This window comes from Callionymus lyra, chromosome 3, assembly GCF_982586985.1.
Source record: "Callionymus lyra chromosome 3, fCalLyr1.hap1.1, whole genome shotgun sequence".
Taxonomy (NCBI): domain Eukaryota; kingdom Metazoa; phylum Chordata; class Actinopteri; order Syngnathiformes; family Callionymidae; genus Callionymus; species Callionymus lyra.
Window position 1 is genome coordinate 27,026,202 of NC_141820.1, and position 22,542 is coordinate 27,048,743.

Sequence of the window (22,542 nt, forward strand, 5' to 3'; positions counted from 1 at the left end):
AAGCAAAATAAAAAAGTATTGCCACACTTTTTAAAAAAGTGTGTATTGCCAAAAATATAGAGATACGATGCATATCACGATACAGGGGCTACGATACGATCCATTGCTATTGGAACAAGAATATATTTATCCTATTTTAGATTTATTATATAGTATTGTCTTGTCTCATTTTTGGCGGATTTACAGACCACATGACAAATTTGTAACTGCTTTCATTTGTTTTGCCATTTCATTGTTGCATCTAGTGGATGGAAGTTTAATTGCAGCGCAGAAATGGAAGAAAATGCTGTAAATATTTACAGGTTAATGGTAAACAATATATATATATATATATATATATATATATATATATAGTTTTATACTAGATGTATTAAAATCTAAATCATAAAGGAACCATGATACAAAGGAAAATACGATTAGTAGGCAAAAATACAAAAAAAAAACTACAGTGCTGTTGAATATTGTTACCATATCATGAAAAGATAAAAAAAATGTGATTTTAAGTGTATCTACATTTAACTACGTCCCTAATGCAAAGGGACAATTTTATGACACGATCTCTCTGTGTTGCGTGGGTTTACTCCGGACACTCCAGTTTCCTCCCACAGTCCAAAAACATACTGAGGTTGATCAGGAACTTGAAGAAATCGTTCGTAGGTATGAGTGTGTGTATAGTTGCATGTCTTTGTGTGCCCTGCGATGAACTGGCGTCCTGTCCAGGGTGTCCCCCGCCACTTGCCCAAAGAACCTGGGATTGGCCCCAGCAGCAGGCAGGTTCCTACTGATATTATCAGAACCGGACCACCTGTTGGTACACATCCCTACTTAGTAATATAGCACCTACAAAAGTATAATTTTGAAGAATAACAGAATAAATATGTAATGCGTCAGTGGAACATGGAGTTGGTTAAAGCCAGGTTGGTTAAAAAAAAGCTTTTAACTATTTTTATAAACATTTTATTTTTCATTCAATCCTTGACTACATGACGATATACCATCTGTTAAAACAACTGTTAAAATTGCCACTCTGAAACAATTTGCCTTTTGAGATAAGGCTTTTAGAGGATGTGCCTTCTTTTAAAACAGATACTTTATTTAAATGTAGTAATTACTTTGGTTTATACCGTTCTTATTTTTATATGTGGGCAGCTTAGGCTATATTTTACTTATCAGGTGCTCTAATTCAGTTTGTGCGTGAGGAAAAACCACACATTTTGATAAAAAACAAATGTTGTTCTGTCATCCACAGACTTCATTAAATTAAATGTGAACGTAGCAGACTTCTCTGTGAAATGTGTAATTTTCTCATGAATGTGCGACACACACTCACATGCTGGCTTACACGACGACTCGTGCACTTTTTATAGTTTTTGATTCACAGCATAAAAAAAGTGCACTTTGACAAGGACCACTGTCCCAATGTCAGGAGGAAAAGTCTGCAGCAGTAAAACCTCAGAACCACAGTAGAAGCTCTGCAGCTCCATCGCTCATCGTGGTATTAGAGTCTCCGTCTCGGCGTCATCCTTCCTTCCAGCAGCCAGCGATTTCGTGCAATTAGCAAAACTAATTCATTCAGGGGCCCGATTCGTTTTATCTGCGCCGCCTAAATTGCCTGTTCACGTCTTCTGCGGACTAAAATATTGCCGGTGCGAACAGGAAAATTACAGACGTAATCAATTCCTTTGTCGCTCAAATTAATGAGCGTTTGGACTGCGAGCGTGTCTATAATTCATGCTCGGCATCAGAGGAGGAAAATGGAAAGATGTGAGGAGAGCAGGAAGTGATGTGACTTGAATCTGCACATAAAGGTTTCATCATCAGAAGCCCTTTAGCCGCATTATTCACTGTCAGCAGGCGCTTGCATCACACTTCTCCGGATGATTCATTCCAGGAAATGATGGATGCTGGTGGGGAAGAATGCTACATAAGTGATGGATGAAGGTCCTCCATCGCTTTCGCAGGTTAGGGGCAGAAGAGGACTTACAACTTTGGACAGTTGTGTTTATATTACATTTAGAAAGACATAGTTCTATATTTATTTGGTTCTTTCAGTTACGCCTCCTTTAACAGGTTTTATTCTTGCCCTCAATTTTTTTAAACCAAATAAATGAAACAAAAAATGTAAATCTTATTTAAATGTTCATGATTTAGTTCCTTTACAATATGTTCTGGTCATTACAAAGACTCACTAAAAATCACTTTGCAGGAGCCAAGGTCTCAGGCAAGCAATGTTTTTTTCACATGATTTTCTTTTTTTCATGATAATGGTTGTGTCTTAACTGACAGGGAAGTTTAAAAAGTATACGTGTGTAATAATGGAGGCCACACTGTTATCTTTATGACAAATTAAATTATAATGGGTAACAATTGCACAGGATTTGCATCTTACAAAATAAAGACTTATTTCTTACCATTTGGAAATAAAATAAAAGACCAGCTCTGCAATCAATGAAAATCAAAACATTTTAGAAACTGCTATATCAACAAAGCATAAATTATAAAAATAATCTTGCACAAAATGCACCATGTTGCCTAGTACCGCTTTTAGTCACAAAGAAAAAGCCAATTTTAAATTAATTCACAAAGCAAACTTCTCTTCCTGAAGTTGCTACACGAACCACATTGAGGTAGAACTGGAACGAGAGTCAGTGGTTGGGATTTTGCATCAATATTTAAATTTAAAAAAAAGAAAACGTTACCAGATATATTGAGATGTAAAACTGCACATGAAATCTTACTCATTACATATTCACATTTTGATGACTTGAAAAAAATTAGATTCAGCGCATTTTGACACCTTGATTCTAGATCCATGAATTGTGAATGTATCCCCAAAGCATGAGACTATAGAATTTACACAGTATATATAATGCCGTTGAAGGATCAGCAGGAACCCTGATAATGTGAAGGTTTTGTTTAATGACCCTGCTGACTTCTACAAACACAAAGGCAGCTTCACACACATGTTTAGAATGCTAACTCATGGCCTGGACGCAGCAGAGCAGAACCAAACAACAACATTTCTTCTACCTTGACATCCCAGTCCGAGGAAGTCCATCATCTCATCAGTAGACGGGGTCGTGACCTCTGCTCAGCCGTTATACGAGCTTGCAAAGTGCATCAGAAAGTCTAGAGAAGCATCACCGATGCACACAGAGCCTCATATGTGGGTCTATAAACACGGAGAACATTAGAAATCTGGCGCCGCATAACTCAACCTGAACACCCCCAGTTGTCTGCTCCATTGACTATAAAATTACTTATGATTGACAGTTAGCTTTTCAATGTCCTCCAAGAGCTTTAAGGACATTCCTTCCGTTACACTGATGCGTCTCATGTTATTACACTAAATTATAGAATATATAATTTAATAATAGTTTCACTGAACATAGAGGTCTGCCCTCCGAGTGAGGAGCAGCTCTGAAGACAGTTGGCAGGTGTGTCTTGACATGTGAGCTGCACAACATTATACCCAGCGGAGCTCGCAGCAAGACTGACAGATCATTTGTGAAAGCTCCATTCATTTGTGAAAGTGGTGTGGGTGCCAGTCACTATCAACATGTCTGCAGCGGCAGTCGTGGAAACCCAGCTGAGGAATGAGAGCGAAGCACCAGAGAATCACAAACCAAGCATCACCCACTGTTCTCTTCACTGTTTCCTCCTGGTCATTATTACGGGTGGAAGAGAATTTTGAGGCATTTAAATAGAGTGATGTTGTTTTTGTTTTGCTTTCAAATAATCATTATATATTTATCCTATGTATTTTATTGTTTTTACTTCAAAAAGTATGTATAAAATAGAATTTAATTTTTTTAATTTCTAATTAACATAATATGGAGTTTGTTTATTTTTATTTTGCAATTGATTTTCTAGTAGCAGTCATTGCGTCCTCCACAGCTAAAGGAACAATGAAATTCCACGAGAGCCCAGTGATAACTCAGGATGAGAGGATACAGTCTACTTCAGCCGTTTTTTAAAGCTTAAAGTGATAGATACCCCCAAAATTCGTCCACGCTCCAACCATTACGCAGGTGTCCTAAGGCGAGCTCAGGGAGGAAGGAAACCTCCCGTGGAGCAGAAGGGCAAAAGCTCGCTTGATCTTGAAAATGTCGACTAAGGTTTGGGATTATTTTCAGAGTAATCCTTGTTAGAGTTATAGGCAAAAATGTAAAACTAACCGCTCTATAAATCTTAAGTACTCCGAAAGTACTCAGGATAAATGTTGCGAGTGCTTCGAGTGTAGACAATAGACCGTGTGCGCTCTGGAAGTACTCACGATATATACCCGGAGTACTTTTGATGTACTTCAGGTTGATAGCGCTGTTTTTATTTAAACGTCTGCCACAAACAAGGTTAAAATATTGACTTGTTTCATTTTTTTTCCTGAACTTCTTTCTTCTTGTCGAGGCTTCAATACAAGAGAAGCAGTACGGAGGTATATGGATGTTTTAAAGCTACTTTTTGGAGGAAGTTCGTCCCAATGCGCTCAGTCACGACATTAAAATGAACAAACATTTTTGCCTATAACTCTAAAAATTACTCTGAAAATAATCAATCAATAAATATTGGTTTTAAAACAAATTAAAGCGGTTACGAATTCTGCTAAATTCATGCGTCTGTAGCTTATATGAAAATTATTTGCTAGCTAAGAGGACACAGATTCAAGGGGCAGTTCCTCATATCTTCATTTTGAGGTTCCTCTTTTGAGTGGTTTGCTTCTGCAACCCCACAATTCAACAAGTGACAAACACCTGAGACATTATTGGCAGTGGTTCCGACATTTAGCAGTTGCGTTCATTTTCAAGAACTGAGATTACTTTTTGAAGTTTCCATGAAGAGAGAACCGACTCAGCGAGAGCCTTTCTCTCGTCTGTAAAAAAAAGGTGCAGTTTTCCCCAAAAGTATAAACTGTTAGAAGAAATTATACTAGTAATATTTATATATATATAGTTTTTGGATGTACCGCTCGATCTATAATGCATATCATGTTTGCCCATCTGTATTAGTAGTGTGAGTCCAACCAGCCATCTGCAAGAAAGCACAGACTCTGGCAGAGGAAACATGTTTGTGAGTCAAAAATATTGAGGGAACCAGATTGGGGGAAAGAAAAAGAAGAGCGAGGGATCGAGCTGATTTCTGAGACACATTAAAATTAATCAGTATAGTTTGAGGACAAACGGTGCCATAGTTGCCTTAAAGCAAGAAGGTTGCTGGTTCACTTAGGGAAACCTTTGGCCTTTCTTTGGCCCTGTGACAGACTGCCAACCTATTCAGGGCTCTCTTGCCTCCCGCCCGAAGTAGCTGGGATAGACCTCCAGCCCCCCCTACAACATCGATAAGAGAATCCATGGTCGAATATGAAAGACTTGTTCATTTTTTTGTTCATTAAATTAAACAACTCAATGTTAACTCATGCATAAACACATATTAATATTAATAAATGAACCTGTTCTGTGCTGATAATATTATATAACATAAAAATAGCATGAATTTAAGACGTTATATTTCATTATAACGCTATTTTGCAGATGTGTTGCAACAGTTGACTTCATCATGAAAAGGCGAGCCCTAGTTAAATAATTCATAACACGTGTCGAGAGCAGAAGTGAACTGTCAATCATCCTCATCACAACCTCCAGGGTGGCCCACACACACAAACACACCTCATGTAAAACCATGGAACCGTCGGGAGAAAGCAAATCACTCTGGACTTGTACCGTAAGCTTCTCAGAGCGAGAGCGGAGCCTCTTAATGAGGAAGTGAGGAAGGGACTCTGGAGTCACAGAGAATGGAGAGACGCAAACATGCATAACAAAAATGAAAAAGAAAATGAAAGTTTAGGTTCTCTGTGGTGTTAAGTGAGTTATCCGTCAGCCAGCTCTACAATACAAACATCTCAAAAGACCTTTTCTGTTTGCTGTTCCAAAAATACATAGTGAACTCCTGAGACTGATACCTGAAATCCCAACTCCCCAAAAGAGCTTGTCCTAAATCCACGCATTTGTAAACTCTCACAGGCATTTGGTTCTGCAGTAAATTAGGTCAACAGAAGAAATTAAAAAAACGATTGAAAGATTTGCCTCAGGTCTGCAGGGAATGTTGTCGACGGGACCAGAAGTAAAACATAGTGAGGGATTCGTCACTCTCTGTGGTGGGTAGAGTTGCAGGGCGAGCTCCCACAACTTTTCTTGGCGTCAATGTCATCAACTATATTTTAATGGATAAAAGAGGTATCAAATTATATGAATAAAATGTATGTCAACCAATAGTATTTCATTATAAATTGTATTAACTGCACTTATTGACTGTTAAAAACTAGTCAATTGTCTTAATTGATTTATGTTTGACATGTTTAATTATACAACATACTCTTGTGCATTCATTTTAAGCACTACTTAACTTGTATCATTTTTATTAAAACATATTTAGGGTAAAAGCATGTTTTAAGCTGTTCACAAATTTTATTGGCCAAATCTTTTCAATTATACATGTTTAAATAAATATATTTTCCCCATTTCTATTTTAAATGTATTCCCATTCCTTTTATTTTAACATTAAACATTTTTATTTAAATATTACAAATCTATCCTTTGTTATTTATTCATTATTTTTGACAATACTTGATAGTTTTAACGCCACTATTGATCCAAACATGTTTATAGTCAAACCGTCAACCCTAAAACTTAATGGCCCAAGTCATTTGTCTGTTAACCTTCATTTTGTCTTAAAAAATAGTAATTTCTTAATCCACTGTGGAAAGAACATAGCAGGACATTTTCCTTCAGGATTATAAAGAGCTATAATGAGTGATTAGGTGAAAGAAAATCTGAGACGCCATAACATCAATTATCCAAAACTCCTTTTGAGATGCTTCTTGTTTTCCCCACAAATGTCAAGGACACGAAATCACTTAATGGATTCATGCAACGTGACAACAAAGATTAGATAATCTGGCAGTCACAGTGACTCACATAGAGTCAGGGAATATTGACCAAACGTCAGTTTGCGTTACGGAACACGTGTCAACAGCTTTGGTTAATGAGAGTGCACCCAACAGAAAACAATAGCATTGTGAGCGATGGGACCCATGGAGGAGATTGAAAAAAAAAAAAGAAAATAGATGGAGGCAGAACGAGTAAACCGCCTGGTGGAAAATCCATAACCTCCCTGCTATCTAAAGGTAATTGTTTACACTTCTTCACACCTTCCTGCGCATCTTCCCCTTCTGTCTTTCCCCTCCAAACCTTTCTGCACGCTTCCTCTTCTCCGATTCCTTGAGCACACTCTTCCTGCAGGCAGGTAACAAAAGCCAGGGCCGGAAATCATTCGTACAAGCTTCCTTTCCACGGTTGCACCCTTTGCAGCGTATCAAATGTTTGCACCGCACAAAGGAATAAAGCCGACAAAGCCGAAATAAGCACACAAAGGAATATATACTAAGCTTCTCCATAGAGCTTCACATTAAATAAAGGCTGACAAATTACTAAAAAAAATAGCCTTAAAAAAGATCTTCTCTTCACCATCCAACTGTTTTACACTTTATTTTCTACTGGTAGACCTTGGTTTAAGTCTTTTTATATTTTTATTTTTTGCATATTACATAACCATTTTCTTTTACCATGTACTATGTAAAAAAAATACTTGGAAAAAGGATAAAACAAATACAAGAGTCAGTAAAATCTAATATGAAAATAAAAACAGATTTACTGAACAGAACTAAATGGTGGTTAACAAAATGAAATATGTCCTTTATTTTTCAACCGGTAAAAAAAAAGTATTCTTTGGATTTATTTAGGTACTTATTTGAAAAAAACATTTTTCTCCAACTAGTGTGAGCTTTTTTCATCAGGTTGTTTGTCCATAAAGGGAGGGAGAGTTATGGAATTACGCCCCATATATCCATAACAAAGTGCCTCCTGAAAGCAAACACATATGCGTCGCTGGCAGGGGATGAAGGACTCACGGCTCAAATAATGCTTTTTATTTTCCTCCTTTACGAACTGAGCACAACAGGCTGAGCCCAAATTCCCATGGAGCAGGATTAGTGGTCTTTTTCCTGCCAAACTAGCTTTGCTGCACAATTCACTGGTGATTTTACAAAATGTTTAAACTATACCTCACAAAAAAAGGTAAAAAAAACATGCATCAATGTTATTATATACAGTTTATCTATTGGGTTTGAGAGAAATATGTGCTGTTATTCTCCTCTCACACATCCAGACGTGGCTCACCAGAAGCCTCTACTATTTCTGCCTCCCTACTTTACTCATTACAACTTTTTACCATCGTCTGAGTTCTACTGGACTTTACAACCGTTTCGTCTCACCCCTAAAACTTAAGTGAGAGCAAGAGAGCACGCTTCTTACATGCTCTGAAAAGGGTAACTATTTAAAAAGTAATACTGTATTATGCTATACTTTTTTTTGTTTCTTTTTAAAGTATTTTTATGTAAAATTAATTGATGTATGTTGGTCCTATTATCTTATTTTATTTTAATGTCATTTTTTTTTGTATTCGTTTTCTTTGTAAAGATTGTTTTTTATTGTACACTGAGATCAAATTTCCAATAAAATACATTTTTATAAAGATTTATGTTCGTACTGCAGTTTTTCATACAACCTAGTAATGGTTTCATGGTCTGGCTTTGTTTCTTCAAGTGACATCAATGAAGGGAGCCAGGGTCTCCAGCAAGTTTCTGCACTACTCCCTATGTGATTTATTTGCTCTTCTTGGTAGTTGGATAGAGTTTATCTTAGAGGATAAGTTCCACCAAAATTTTAACTTTTCTACTCACCCTCATGTCGACTAAGGGTTGGGATTATTTTCAGAGTAATCCGTTTCTTTTTAGAGTTTTAGACAAAAATGTATTTTCAGCTTAATGAAGCAACTGAGCGCCCACGTATGAACATCCTCCAAAAAGACACTTAAAAACATCCAAATACCTCCGTACTGTTCAAATGAGAAGAATTGAACTTTGGGTGAACGATCACTTTACCATTTCGTAACACAAAAAGTAAAGGTACGTTTAAATTGGCCCACGCTGGTGGATAACAGTGCAAACAAAAGTATTTTTAAGGTTAACATAAACCTCACTGTAACACTTTGTGTCTTATTATATGTAGAAGATTCAAATCTAAATTATGTAAATATCCAAATACAAAACATATCTATAAATTATTACATGCAATTTGGGACATTTTGATGCATTACGTACTACAAATTGTCCATTACGGCAGGGGTCCCAAACCTTGATTTTGGCACTATATTCATGAGCTGACCTTCAGAAAAAAAACAGTAAAAAATAAATTAAAATACATAGTTTGTGTCTTGACTAATTTTCGCTACACATGCTAACTTCAGAGAAAAAAACATATTTTTTCAGAGCAAAACAACTATGCGTCCATTTTATTCTATTTTCTCTTACGTTGAAAATGCCTTGATGATTCATTTTCTTAAAATGCAAAATAAAAAAGGGTTTTAGGGAATTAGATTTTGATATATTTGGACTAATAGCTGTCAGGATGTTCTTCCAGCTTGTAACAAAAATCTTGTGTTGAAGCCAAATTCTCCTGATGAGCTGAAGCGACACAAAAAGTGTCTTTTTTGCCGTGTGGTGCACATACATGTTACTCTACCATGCACACAATACACATGATTGTTGTGAACCTTGTAGACGGACTCATTAGTCTGTGACATTGAGATTCATTTAGTCACCGGGTGAAAAAGGGAGAAAGGAGGGAGCGGCTATAATAATCATAAGTGCTCTGTAGAGACGCCAAGACAGACGGTGAACATGTACATGCGCTGCCAGACGCCCATAGAACAGGATGAAAGCAACGATATTTGAAGAGGGAAGCGAAAGACAAAGCAAGAATAAACACACACAAGCATGATCATGAGAAGGTTGGTGTGGAGGATGAAGTCTGCGGGGGGTCTGCAGCGTTCTAAGAATCAGGAAACGCTTACTCAGGAGTTCCAGTGTAACACGGAGGATGAGTCACATGCAGAGAAGAGGGGGATATGAGGACACCTTCCTGGTAAACGAGTGAGGGAATCGCTCGATTAAGACGCTCAATTAAAGCACTTGGAAGGAAGCAGAGCTCCGCAAAGGCCACTGCTACATTGCCCGAGTAATGAATTAAAATTTAATGGTTCATTTCTACCCATATAATCTGGCCTAGCACGAGGTTCCAGGGATCAAAATGAATATTAGCTTGGCCACAGTTACCTGGTTTGGAGGAACATTTAAACAAGAGTTTGTGAGACACATATATATATATATATACACACTCGAGTCAGAGCATTTGTCACATAACCTGGGGTATAAAAAACAAAAACCTGATAAGAACAGAGAAGGCTGGTTTTCGGTTGTGTCGCCAGTATAGTAAACACCACTAGACCACATTTTAAAAGAAAATGTAATCAAAATCCCTTTAAAGCTGGTGTAGTTATTTTGCTTACAGACAGAAAAACAGATGCTCACATTTCTTTGTTTATTCAAGAAGGTCAACAAAGATCCCTCCATAATAAACAGGCTTTCCACAGTTCACTCGTCATGAGCTCTTCAAAGACCTCCAGGGTCCAATCGAACGTAATCATTGGTTTCTAGACATGTAGCTGATTTTTCTTGAATGTTTCATTGGAATATGTGAGTAAATTTGGCTAAAAAGGAATCAGTGTCCATACTTTTACCATACTTTACCCGTACCAACTTTGTTCAAGAACTTTTTTTCTCAATGAAAACCCCATTTCTTTTTTTAAACCAAACGCATGTTCAACATTTTTTTAATTTTAATAGTCTTTACCTTTGTCCGAGTTTCATTCTGTCCTTATTATTTTGTGGTGTTTTTTCATGCGCACAATTCAAAATGAAGCTGTGATGTTTTTCATTCTACTTCACCACTACTTCATGTTATCATAACCAATCCCATTATTTTGCCAACTATCAGTTGAACTTTTCATCACTTTTCTATTATTCGGCAAACTGAAATATAATTGCAGACAATCACATAACCTCTTTGGGGAAAATGATAATGACCAAAACTCATTATTATGTTCCAGTATTTCACTAAATGCTCATAACAAAAAATGAAACTTCTTTAGAGGAAAGTATTTAGAAGCGTTCCATAACACAATCATTTTTTCATACAGGAGTAAAAACGTGGATGAATATCTGATGCTTTGCTTTAAATGGGGTCATTAATAACATTCCTCCAGTGAAGGATGAGGTTAAGGTGGAACATTTGTCAAGTTACTGAGGCCAATTATCAAGATAGATTTTGGGGAAACTATTGGGAGATGGATCGCGGCCTGTAAGAGTCATCTCCATTTAGATTAGTTTCCCTCCCTACTTCCTTAAATGATAAGCCTTTTTGCTGGTTTACACTTGTTTACACTTTGAAATAGTTTTTTCCTACTATGAAAAATTGCCCATTATTAGCTCCTTTATATCAAAGGAGAGCAAATTAGCGAATGTATTTCTGCATTTATTGCTAGAATATTCAATATGTTGGGGGAACCTTTGACTAAAGTTATTTTAACGGAATCTGTAGCTGCTAAAAATTTCAGGTGTTGAGCTTTTTTTTCATTTCATAAGCATTCAAATGACTGACAATCGTATACATTAAGCTCGAGTATGAGCCATGTGTACAGGGAGTTGTGTATACACACGAGTGTATGCATTACACAGTCAAATCAAGTGTCTAAAAACAGCCTCGCACTGTGGAAGACAATGATGGAAATAGACAACACAGAGAGATCCATCGGCGTCAGCAAAGCCCGTCGGGGAAACAAGAAGGATATGTCAGTTCGAGGTAACTTCCCTTCCTGGTTCCTCAGAACACGTTATCAAGCAGCATCAGTCATACACTAATGTGAAACACCTACACAAGTTTGTGAAGGATCGTCGCATGACAGTAATCCGTTTGTACTGTCCTAAGAATAGCATGTTTTTATTCATAGTGCTGCTGATTAACCTTTTTGTTTCTGTACTTTACTACACACAACAAAACAGTGCTGACCAGCTCGGTCAATCCACATCAAATTAAACTTAAATAATTGTGTTACAATGTTTAGTGGCCATTGTTTGCAGGTTGGAAGATTTATTTTTAAATATGATCGTGTTTTCTGGTAAAATTAAATCCGGTTCTCGTTCACACAAAACAGGCTATTTGAGTCACCAGAACTTTTTGAAACCGGGTAATTAAAATGCCATTTAAAATGTTCTCTTAAAGTGATGCAATAAAACTAAATTAGCCGACACTCTCTGCTCTTGAGTTCTGCAATAAAACAAAAAAGTACATTCCTGAATCATGTCTAAATATCCATACTTGACCAAAAAAAAGGTTTTATATCAGATTTATATCAGACGGCAGAGAAAAGTCACACAGACATTGAGGATGCATGATCTCCCATTTGTGTTGCATTATTTAAACACAATGTCAGATACACGGCATAAAAGACACTTGTGTTTAATATTCACGTGGAGTGTCTGGTCGTGAGAGAGGAAGTGGGTTCAGTCACGCTTTAATCAAACATGATAAGCTTCCGCTAAGCGTGCGTGTCCACATGTGTGTGTGTGTGTTACAATTGAAGGGAAGAGTTGACATTTGAAGATAAAATAAATTTTCTGCAGGGTGACTTCATTCGGAAAACTATTGAAATTGTTTTTATCAGGGATTCTTTATAAAGCTGGTTTCAATGCATGTTATTAAACTCTGGTTCCAAATGATGGTTTCCTTGTGATGCCTCGTTCTTGTTTTAGTGAATAAAGAGTCACAGCCTTCGTAACAATCTCTACAACATCTCACAGATATTTCTTTTTTAAAGCGATAACATCGATGCAACAGGCACTCGTTCTGTGCAAGCTTCCTTTCGTTGATAGCGTTGAAAAGAAGCAACAGAAATTAGAAGAGGAAAATAGAAAATAGATACAGATGCACAGTATGTATAAAGATATACCAACAAATAATAAACAGTGCAAAAAATCCATCAAACAGTGCAATAAATGTATGAATGGCACGGTGGGAATTATTATTATGTTGATAAGTGAGATGGCGGACGGGTAGAAAGTCTTGCTAATCCTTTACAAACAAGGAGGTAGAGGGGGGTGTCTGTTGTAAGACCCCAAACATCCAAAACATCCAGTGAATCCACGAGACAACACTGATGGTGTGTCAAACCGAGTGCATCAGAGGAGGTTTTGAAAACTAAAACAAATGAGTGAGCAGGTCAACATTGATTTTGGATCGGTACCCTGCCCTTGCCAAGACCAAGATGGACTGAGCCAAGATCGTGACCTAGACCCCCATAACAGAAAAGAGCACAATCTCTTGCTGGAGTTGATTTGTCAATAGATCTCTGTGGTAATCATCATATTTGACCATCATTAATATTCCAATATGCTTCAAGACCACCTTAATCCCCCAGGACCGGGTTAGACGTAGCGAACATTATTTGCTGTTGGATTGGTTCAACAACCAATTTGCTTTTCTAATTATGTCGATATAGTATTTAACTTGTAGCTTTAACAATATATTTCCTTGTCTTTCTTAAACAACAGCCACAACAAGCAACCATTACTGTATCAAATTATATCTTAATAAAGTAAGTTCTGTTTTATGGCTGATGGTTAGTTTCTCAAAACAAAAAATGCGTTGTAGGCGTGACTTTCTCTGCAGCACGTTGACCACGTCTAGAACACGATAACATCAACATGTTCCTCACTTCACAACGTGTCTGCTTTTTACAGCAGCACTTCATTATCTGGAGGCTTCTATCAGAGGAGAAGACGGAGGAATGCGAGTGTCTGCGAGGTCACATACTTGGCCATTACTGAACCATATTGGATGCTACAACCACGTCAGCGTAACCGTGTCCCTAATCTGCACAATTTATATTTTATTTTGAATTATTCAAGGTCAACCTGTTCATCCATTTCGATACAAAGGTGTTAAAGTAAATTAAGTTAACAATTCAATTTTGGACACAGCAAGGTTTAACCGTTATCACAACACACTGACTTTGGGTAAAAATACTTTTAAAGCACAGAAAGAAAAATGCTCCTTATTTGTTGTTTTTTTGTTTTGGAGAAAATACATATAAAAAGACACTTTAGTATTCCTAGCACGTCAGCCATCTTGCCCATTTATTTTTGTCTTTATTCTGTCTTTGATCTCGTCTTTAATATCGAGGGGAGTTTAGTTCAGAGCTCAGGTGGAGCCGTTATGTCCGAGTTAGTTAATTTATATTTATTACCTTGCATATAAATTACATGTATATTAAGTTTGTTTTCATAATAAAAAAATTCTTAATAATAATGGGTTCAATGGTTAATCAGGTAAAGTGTTCAAAAGATCCCTTACAGATGTCTCTGGGAGCAAAAACTAGACCAATATAAGTTTAAGGAAAAATTTTAACTAATGTTTGGATCCATATGATCTGAAAGACCAGCACTTTTTTGTTTTTCAGAAAATGTCAGGAATTTAGAATTAAAAATCAAGTCTGTCAATGTATTTTTTTTTTACATTTTATATTGTAAGGGTCCATCTCTAGATTCAGTATTCGTTTCCAAACCAGGATTAAAGCTGAAATCCGGGATACCCCGTAAACATTCGTCTTCATGTGCGATGGCTTCACCTGAACATCCACCTGGTGATGATTTCACACACATTAACCTCTTCATCCGACGCTTCCTCTTTGAACAGGAAACCTGACCTCGTCGACACCAATAAATCTTCCACAATCTTTCCCAGAAGAGTGGATTCCCCGAATTCCCTGCCTCCTGCTATCAACCGCCGCCACCCGAGAACGGACGCTTCAAAGATGCTTCCGTGGGGCGATAACTGAGGCGGTTTGAAGAGTGAAGGCAAACACGTCAGAGGGAGGAGGTTCGAGGACGTGAAGCAGATGATGGAGGGAGATGGGAGACGATCGACGACGACGGTCTCTTGAGAGAGGGATGGTGAAGTGGGGGGGGGTAGATGGGTTCGATATACAATCCAGGGAAGCAGATGGAGACAGTGTGTGTGTGTGTGTGTGTGTGTGTGTGTGTGTGTGTGTGTGTGTGTGTGGTGACAGACGGCATCGCCCCCTTTTACACATGAAATGCTTTGACTGATATTAAATTGATATGGATTCATCCGACCACATGTGTTTACACATCCCTCTCTTTCTCCTTTCAATGCATGTTACAGAATCTTTTTGAGTGAATGACATGTATTTTTGGCAAAATGTACGTCGCTCCTGACATGACATGGTAAGAAAAAAGAAAAAGTTGTCGCATGCACCCTTATTTTAGAAGCAGACTTGTGCTTCTTCTTTCTTCAATCATTCAATCTTGAAGAATTGTTTAAACATTAGCCATAATATGGGACATTATTGTAAAGAAACTACTGGTAAACGTTAAAAAACAGGCTACATCTCCTACTTTTCTACCTTTTTTATAAACACTATTCTTACTATACTTACATCAATGACACCAAATAGGTACTTTTATCAAAACAATGATGGTCTGACGAAGCTTCATGAAGCAGTGTCATTATTTTCCGAGTCCACTAGATGGAGGTCTCTGTACTTTTTTTCCTTTGTTTTAAACTGTTCTAATGAAACATGTCATACTTTTAAACTGATGGCGCCACCTACTGACCTCTAAAGAACATGAGAGCTTCATGAAGCAGTGTCATTATTTTCAGAGTCCACTAGATGGCGGTCTCTGCACCATTTTCCTTTGTTTTGAACAACTGTTCTAATGAAACATCTTATCATTTTTAAACTGAACAACATGACACTGCTTCATGAAGCTTCATCAGCACATTATTCGGAAGAACGTACTACCTCAGTATTTCTCAGATATGTTCGACTATAGTTAGATGTATTTAAAGACAGAACTATTGCAACACATCGTTTTTGAAGAAAGATCATTTTCTTGCTGATCATTTTGTTTCCAAATGCTTCACATAAATAAAAGGTATCGACGATGAATGTCTGAGTAAAAAGAAAAGTGTGTCTAGAAGCATGAAAATAATATTTCTGCGCGAGTGAATTAGCGAGTGAGTGATCGGGTTAATCAGGAGGTGAAAGATTAGAAGAGCATTCCTCTCGGTTAGTTGGCCAACGAGTGGGCGAGCTTGTGTGTGTGAGTGTGTGTGTGTGTGTGTGTGTGTGAGGGACTCCACGGGTTGTGTTGGCCAAACTGTTGCCTTCTCCTGCCAGCGAAGGAAGATCCATGTCCGGCAACACTCGCTCGCACACGCATGCTGAAAAAAAATCTCTGAGACGCCGAAGCCATTTGAGATAAATAAACAGGTTTTCATGTCTTTACCACACAACTCTGGTGGATTCAGAGGAATCCATTGTTCCTTCGCATGCACCCACGGCTTTGAAACACGAGCAGGAGAGAACATCAGACGGAGAGAAAAGCTTTTGAATGGAAGTAGGAACCCGTCAAGTGGTGTATCCTCCAGTAAGAGAGGACACACACTGGGAAACCCTTTCATGTTACTATGCGTGTGTGTGTGTTTGTATAGAGAGATCTGCCGCCGTCACGACATTATCAATAAATCACGCTTTTGTTAAACACATTCAAAGTCAAGTTTCACAAAAGAAAATGCATGTCTCACACATGCCTCTCTAATTTCTATCCTTTTTTTTTTTTATTAAATATTATTGTCTAACATTTATACACAGACTGCTTTTCAGCCGTTTGCTTAATATGGATATATTCATAGTTACGTTCATCCGAGATAGTCCAGCAGGGGGCAGCACTCACTCGCACTAAACAAAGAAGAAACTAGCCCGACTTGAAATGCGGCTCTTGTCTCAACAGAGACTGACAAATCCTTCAAATAACTAATGGGTCTGGATGGTAATCCACAGCACCAGCTAAATCTTATTTTTCAAGCATTTCCCGAATATTACATTATAATCTGTTCACCTGTTTTTTAGTTATATTGCCAACTTAATAAATAAAGCTTACTTACCTACCTACGTAAGAAAATGTCTCTATGGTGAAGCTAGTAAAACTTTTAAATCTTACCATTTAAACAGACTCATCTTATTGTCATTTTATTCACTAGTAATGGAGCAAAATTATTACCTCATGACTCTTGACAAAGTCGTAACTACTTTATTTTGTTTTGAAACCAAGATATGGCCAAACATCAGTTTTAAAAGCTTATCCTCTTGTCCTCAGTCATCGCCGAGATTTCGCAGGATTCCTTTAGCAGCAGAGAACATAATGACTGCTGCCATCTAGCGGTCGGGAGGTTTAAATGCAACACAAAAATGAACAAACTCCTGGAATATTTCCGTTTAGTTAATTGTAAATAAAGATTTAAAAATATTTTATTGTAAACACACTTTATTTAACTATGAACCACAAAAGAACTTTGTTAAAAATAAATATATTTGAAAAGAGAGAAGTTAAAAATCGATACAGTGCTGTTGAATATTAATATGGTATCACATAAAAAAGTAAAGTGATGTTTTAGTTATTATAGTTATTATTCCTGTTTTTCTTCTCCGTGTACACTTTGTCTTTCAAATCTTTTTTGCTAAATCTTACAAACAATCAAGAAAATCTGAAGTCATAATTATTGGTTGACCCCGAGAACATCTAGTACAGGGGTCACCAACATGGTCACCCGGTAGCCTGCAGACACCAAAGCAGTAGTCCTTAATAATATAAAGTATGTTTTAAAGAAGGTACACCAAACTGATAGTGGCCTTCAGGGTCAAATGGGGATCTTTGAAGTAGCTTGGGGTTGCAAAAAAGCCGGTGACCCCTGATCTAGTACCTACACCGACCCACTACTCTTCATGGCTAATTGAAACCAGCAACAAAAGAAATAACTGACAGCCAAGAAGTAGCGACATTGATTCAATGAACTCCACACCCTAATGACTGGAACCCACAGGGTACACGAGTGACCAGCACCACTCAGCAACTACACAACATGACCCACTAAAGGGGCGATGACATCATCCACTATTGATTTTCCACTGGGAGTGTTCATGGAATCCACACCACAAACAGGGATACATCATCAGGAGGACGCTCTCCTTCCACTTCCTGCCCTCTCCCCTCCACCCCCCTTCCAGCTCAAGACAAAGGTGACCACATGACCGGGGAATGCCCCCCCCCCCTCGAATGACTGAGGATTTAAGTCGAGGAAATATACATCGGTTCCACAAGATTTTTAGAGTTGATGCAAACCCATCTTTTGTCTCTCAACCGCTGATGCGACTCCTCTGTGCAGAGAGACCTCCAGGTTGCACCAAGACCACCCTGCATTTACATGCCCTCGCAGCAGCGTCAAGGTCCTGCACCAATAAAAGCCAAGCGTGTGTATAATAATGGACATAACTCACAACACCGCGCATACAAAAGGGATTTGTTTTGTTTTTTTATGCATCTCACCAGTCAACTGCTGTTCTTCTCTAGTCATGACTTTTTTCAAAAATATCCTTCAATAAATCAGTATGTTTGTTGTGATGAATTATATGATGCTGCAAACAGACATAATGTGTTTAATCTCATCAAGAAAATGAGAGTTCAAGCTAAAACAAGCAACCATTTCAATATTGTTAATTTGAGGTTTAATAAGTAAAAAGATGTGTTTCTGTTTAAGATTTTAACTGATTTGGTGTTGACGCCGAGTGTTTTTTTCTAAAATAACTTGAAGTTTTGGGGGGTTTTTTAAACATATTTTCAAGTATAAGTAGTGTTGGGTTGATGAGGCTTCATGAAACACCTGATGAGGTGTCATGATACGGCGTCTTCTTTAAGAAAGGCCACTAGATGGCACTGTAAGATTTAAATAAACAATGCCAGCTTTCAAAGAGTCAAAGATTATAAAGCAGAGATTATTTCAGAATGACACTGTATCATGATACATCATCAGCTGTTTAATGAGGCTTAAGATGTGCTTGTTAATTGTATTTGTTCCCACATACTCCAGTACCTGTTCTGTAACTGTTTATAATAAATATTGTTGCTTTTTTTAGCTCAACATTTCCTTCTTAAGACCCAAAAGTACAAGTGTGCTTGAGACCTAAATGTCATTCTTAAAATAACAAACTAGTCGAAGGCAAATTCCCCCAAAAACAAAACGGTCAAGTGTTAATAATCAGATCCTGTTTGAGTAAAAAACACACGGCGTGACCTACTAGTCTTATTTATCCTCACGAGCAGGTGGGTTTATGACCTTTGACCTCTCTGGTTCTGCTTTCCCAACAGGCGTGGAAAACATCGAGCTCCTCCATTTAGATTTTAACACGGCAGTGAAGCCGGACCGGCTCGACAGCAGAAGCCGTGCATGGACTGGAGCCGTTAAAGCAGCGTGACCTGGCCTGGTCCTAAGACCTTCTGGAGGGGGGCCTGAGGCGCTGCTCCTCCCGAACATTCCCACCTTTGATCCCCTAATCACCTGGATGAACACCCAACCCGCTCCAGGAAGAGGCGGCCGGAACGGTGGTGGCTTTTGGCTTTTTTAACCGTTTGATCGGACAAAGAACTTCATAGAAAAACGACTTTATTTTTTAATAAAGTTCCTTTTTATTTGTTATTTTCAATAAAGCTCTTACCTGGTGAGAATGTATTATTCAATACAGATAGAAATACATATCAACAGTATACTTGTGAGTATTGTAAATATACGTAATATAAAGAAAATGATCGTCTTGATAGTTCTAATCTATATTTTAAGAAATATTATTTAAAACCTACATTCTAACTTTATAATTTCAACTGGATTTTTACAAACACCAAGTCATGTTTTCAACTAAGAGTTGCCATCTATTGCTTTATGAGACAATAAATACAATTGTTTTCTGTACTTAGTGGTGAAATGATGATATGATACTTTGTTTTGTTGGACATTATTTAATCACATTCAAACACCGACTGAGAAATCATTAAGATCCATGTACAATAATTACAAAAAGAGGTTTTAGTTAAGATTTTTTCCCCGGACAAGGGCTGGGTCGATACCGGTACCGACATCGTTACCTTCACTTTAGATACTACACGAACGATACCGTTTCCAATACCAAGTTTATGAGATCAAGTCTATGAAAAGGACAATTACACGTAGCACAAATAGTCAAATGTTGTCGTAAAAGTGCAAAAAAAAACCTTCGCTAACCAGTGACTTCTTCAGAGAAATCAACACGTGATCACAGCCTTGAGCCTCAGATTGTTTCATTCATTTCACACTTTGTTTTTCTATCTAATAGATTAGATTAATTATCTAAAAGACTAATTGTTGATTACAGACGTTGAGATTTCATTGCCAGTTTGTCACTGCTGCGTTCTTCTGTGCAATGACAATGAAGAAAGTCTAAATTATTAAACTGTTTGATTTTAATAAATTAATCTGGCATTCGCTCCTTGGCAGAGGTATGTTCTCTCAAAGTGCTCGCCAGAGTCATCTTGTAAGAAAAAGATGCTGATTTTAAACTGTATTATTGCTGCTAAAAATAATGCCTTCGATGCTAAATAATTGATGAGTATTATACTGAAGTTGAATCCAGGGGTCGTGGGGTCAAGTGCACCAACGCATCACAAGTAGATCCTTTATGAATATTTCACAACCAACACGTGCCACAATCTCACGCATCCATCAAGACGTCTTTCCTGAGACTCTAACAGGACCAGGGACCTCGAGGGTCGTGATACTAGGACGCCTGTCACGAGCTCGTCATCACCTGTTCATCCGTTCATTCTCACCTGAGCAGGTTGGGCAGAGGGATGGAGCTGGACCCGGAGCCGAGGATCCCTTTCTTCCCCGTCAACAGTTTCTCCACCAGGGCCACGTTCCCGGTCCGGGCGGCCTCCAGCAGCTCCTGCTCCTTCCCCATCCCGGACACAAGTTCGGACCCGCAGAGAGAGAGAAGGAAAATCCAGAGAAAATGGCATAAATCCTTCAGGAAAAAAAAATCTCCTCCTGCTCTGAGGGGTTTCCCTTCACAGCGTGAGGTCAGGACGCACCGGCCGGGACTTCTCGCTCTGCATCATGGGGGCGGAGGAGCCGCTCGTCTCCGGGGGGCTCCTCCTGCGGGGTCACCCCGCTGACGCGCGCCCCGAGACGGCGTGGACGCACGCGAGCGCCGCGGGGAGAACCAGAGTCTTTCCTGGAAGTGTGAGGAAAAACTCGGGTAAACTGGCTCAAAATGTCCCGACGGCGGATAGTGTGGAGCCTCCAGCGGCTGACAGGCTGACAGGCAGGAGGTGTGGAGGTCGCTTCGCCCGCCGTGGATGCACCTCAACCCCGCTGCGCTCCCGCCTCTCTCCGCCTCTCCTGGAGCCTCGAACCCTCCGCACTGACCGGCGCTTCACTGTCTCGCACAGCTGTGGCGGGGAGGACGTGATTAGACGGGCTTCCGGTAGCGCTTTTCAAAGTAAGGCTCACATTCAATTACCCATTGTTTTCGTTTTTTGTTTAGCAAAGCTGGTTAGTGTCGCATGATTTGAGCTTGAAGGTTCAATTTCGGGTACGGGCGTGTGTTTGGTGTATTTTTAAAAAATGTAAAAGTTTTTCAAAGTGAAAAATAAATTGAGGAATTGTGTCTTCATTTGTCTGCTTTTCAATTAATTGATAAAACTTTATTCCTCACACATTTGAGTGTAACAGCAGTTCATTAAATAATGGAAATTGACACACATGATATAACTACATAAAGTACACGTAATATTTACGACAAAACAACAAGACGTTTTTATTTGTTCAGGCTTTTCCTTGATTTTCTGGAACTCCTGTTGTGATCTTTAAAGTATATACTTTATTGAATATTGTTTTGATTGTTTAAGTGCTTTGTGACCCTGGTCTGGTAAAGCGCTATATAAATAAAAAATACTTACTTACTTATATTAATAAGGCACTCCGGTTTCCTCCCACATTCCAAAAACATACAGAGGTTGATTGAGAACTTTGTGAAATTGTCCTTCGGTATGAGTGTGTGTGTGTGTGTGTGAATGGTTGGTCTTTGTGACTGGCGTCCTGTCCAGGGTGTCCCTCGCCTCTCGCCCTATGATTCTGGGATAGGCTCCAGTCTCCCCGCGACCCGACCCCCGGGATAAGGCGGTTGTCAATGAATAAATGAATGCATTATTAAGATCAAATACAAATAATTATAAATAATAATTGTAAAAGAACAATAATACATTATTGAAAAACTTAAAGAAAATAAACACCTTTATATATATATATACAATAATGATAAATATATCAACCTACAATAGAATAAGGCATATTTGGTTACATGAAGTCAACAGTCCTACATTTGTGGAACTACTAACAAGTTTTATATCACCCACCTTAAATAAAGTAAATAAAATAAACAAAAGAACGAATAGTTTATTCATATTTAAACTGAAACTTTGATGTTTGAATAAAATTGAACATGCCATTAAGGTGTTTGATAATAAGTAAGTAAGTAAGTAATTTATATTCATAGAGCGCTTTTCTAGACCAGGGTCACAAAGCGCTTAAACAATCCAAAAAAAATACTAAAAAAATATAATAAAAAGATCAAGATAAAACC

The 22,542-nt window shown here is 38.2% G+C and overlaps 1 protein-coding gene across 3 annotated transcripts in view; it reads right to left on the reverse strand.

The window, feature by feature from the left end:
• Positions 1-21,268, reverse strand: part of anks1b (ankyrin repeat and sterile alpha motif domain containing 1B) — a 186,727-nt gene extending 165,459 nt beyond the window's left edge. The window contains exon 1 of one of the 3 annotated variants that reach the window (XM_087787324.1): positions 20,729-21,268. In XM_087787324.1, coding sequence (XP_087643450.1) covers positions 20,729-20,859 — 131 coding nt within the window. In that variant the 5' untranslated portion in view covers positions 20,860-21,268. The remainder of the gene's footprint in view (positions 1-20,728) is intronic. The other 2 variants (XM_087787323.1, XM_087787322.1) reach the window with 2 other exon arrangements.
• Between the last annotated feature and the right edge of the window lie 1,274 nt (positions 21,269-22,542).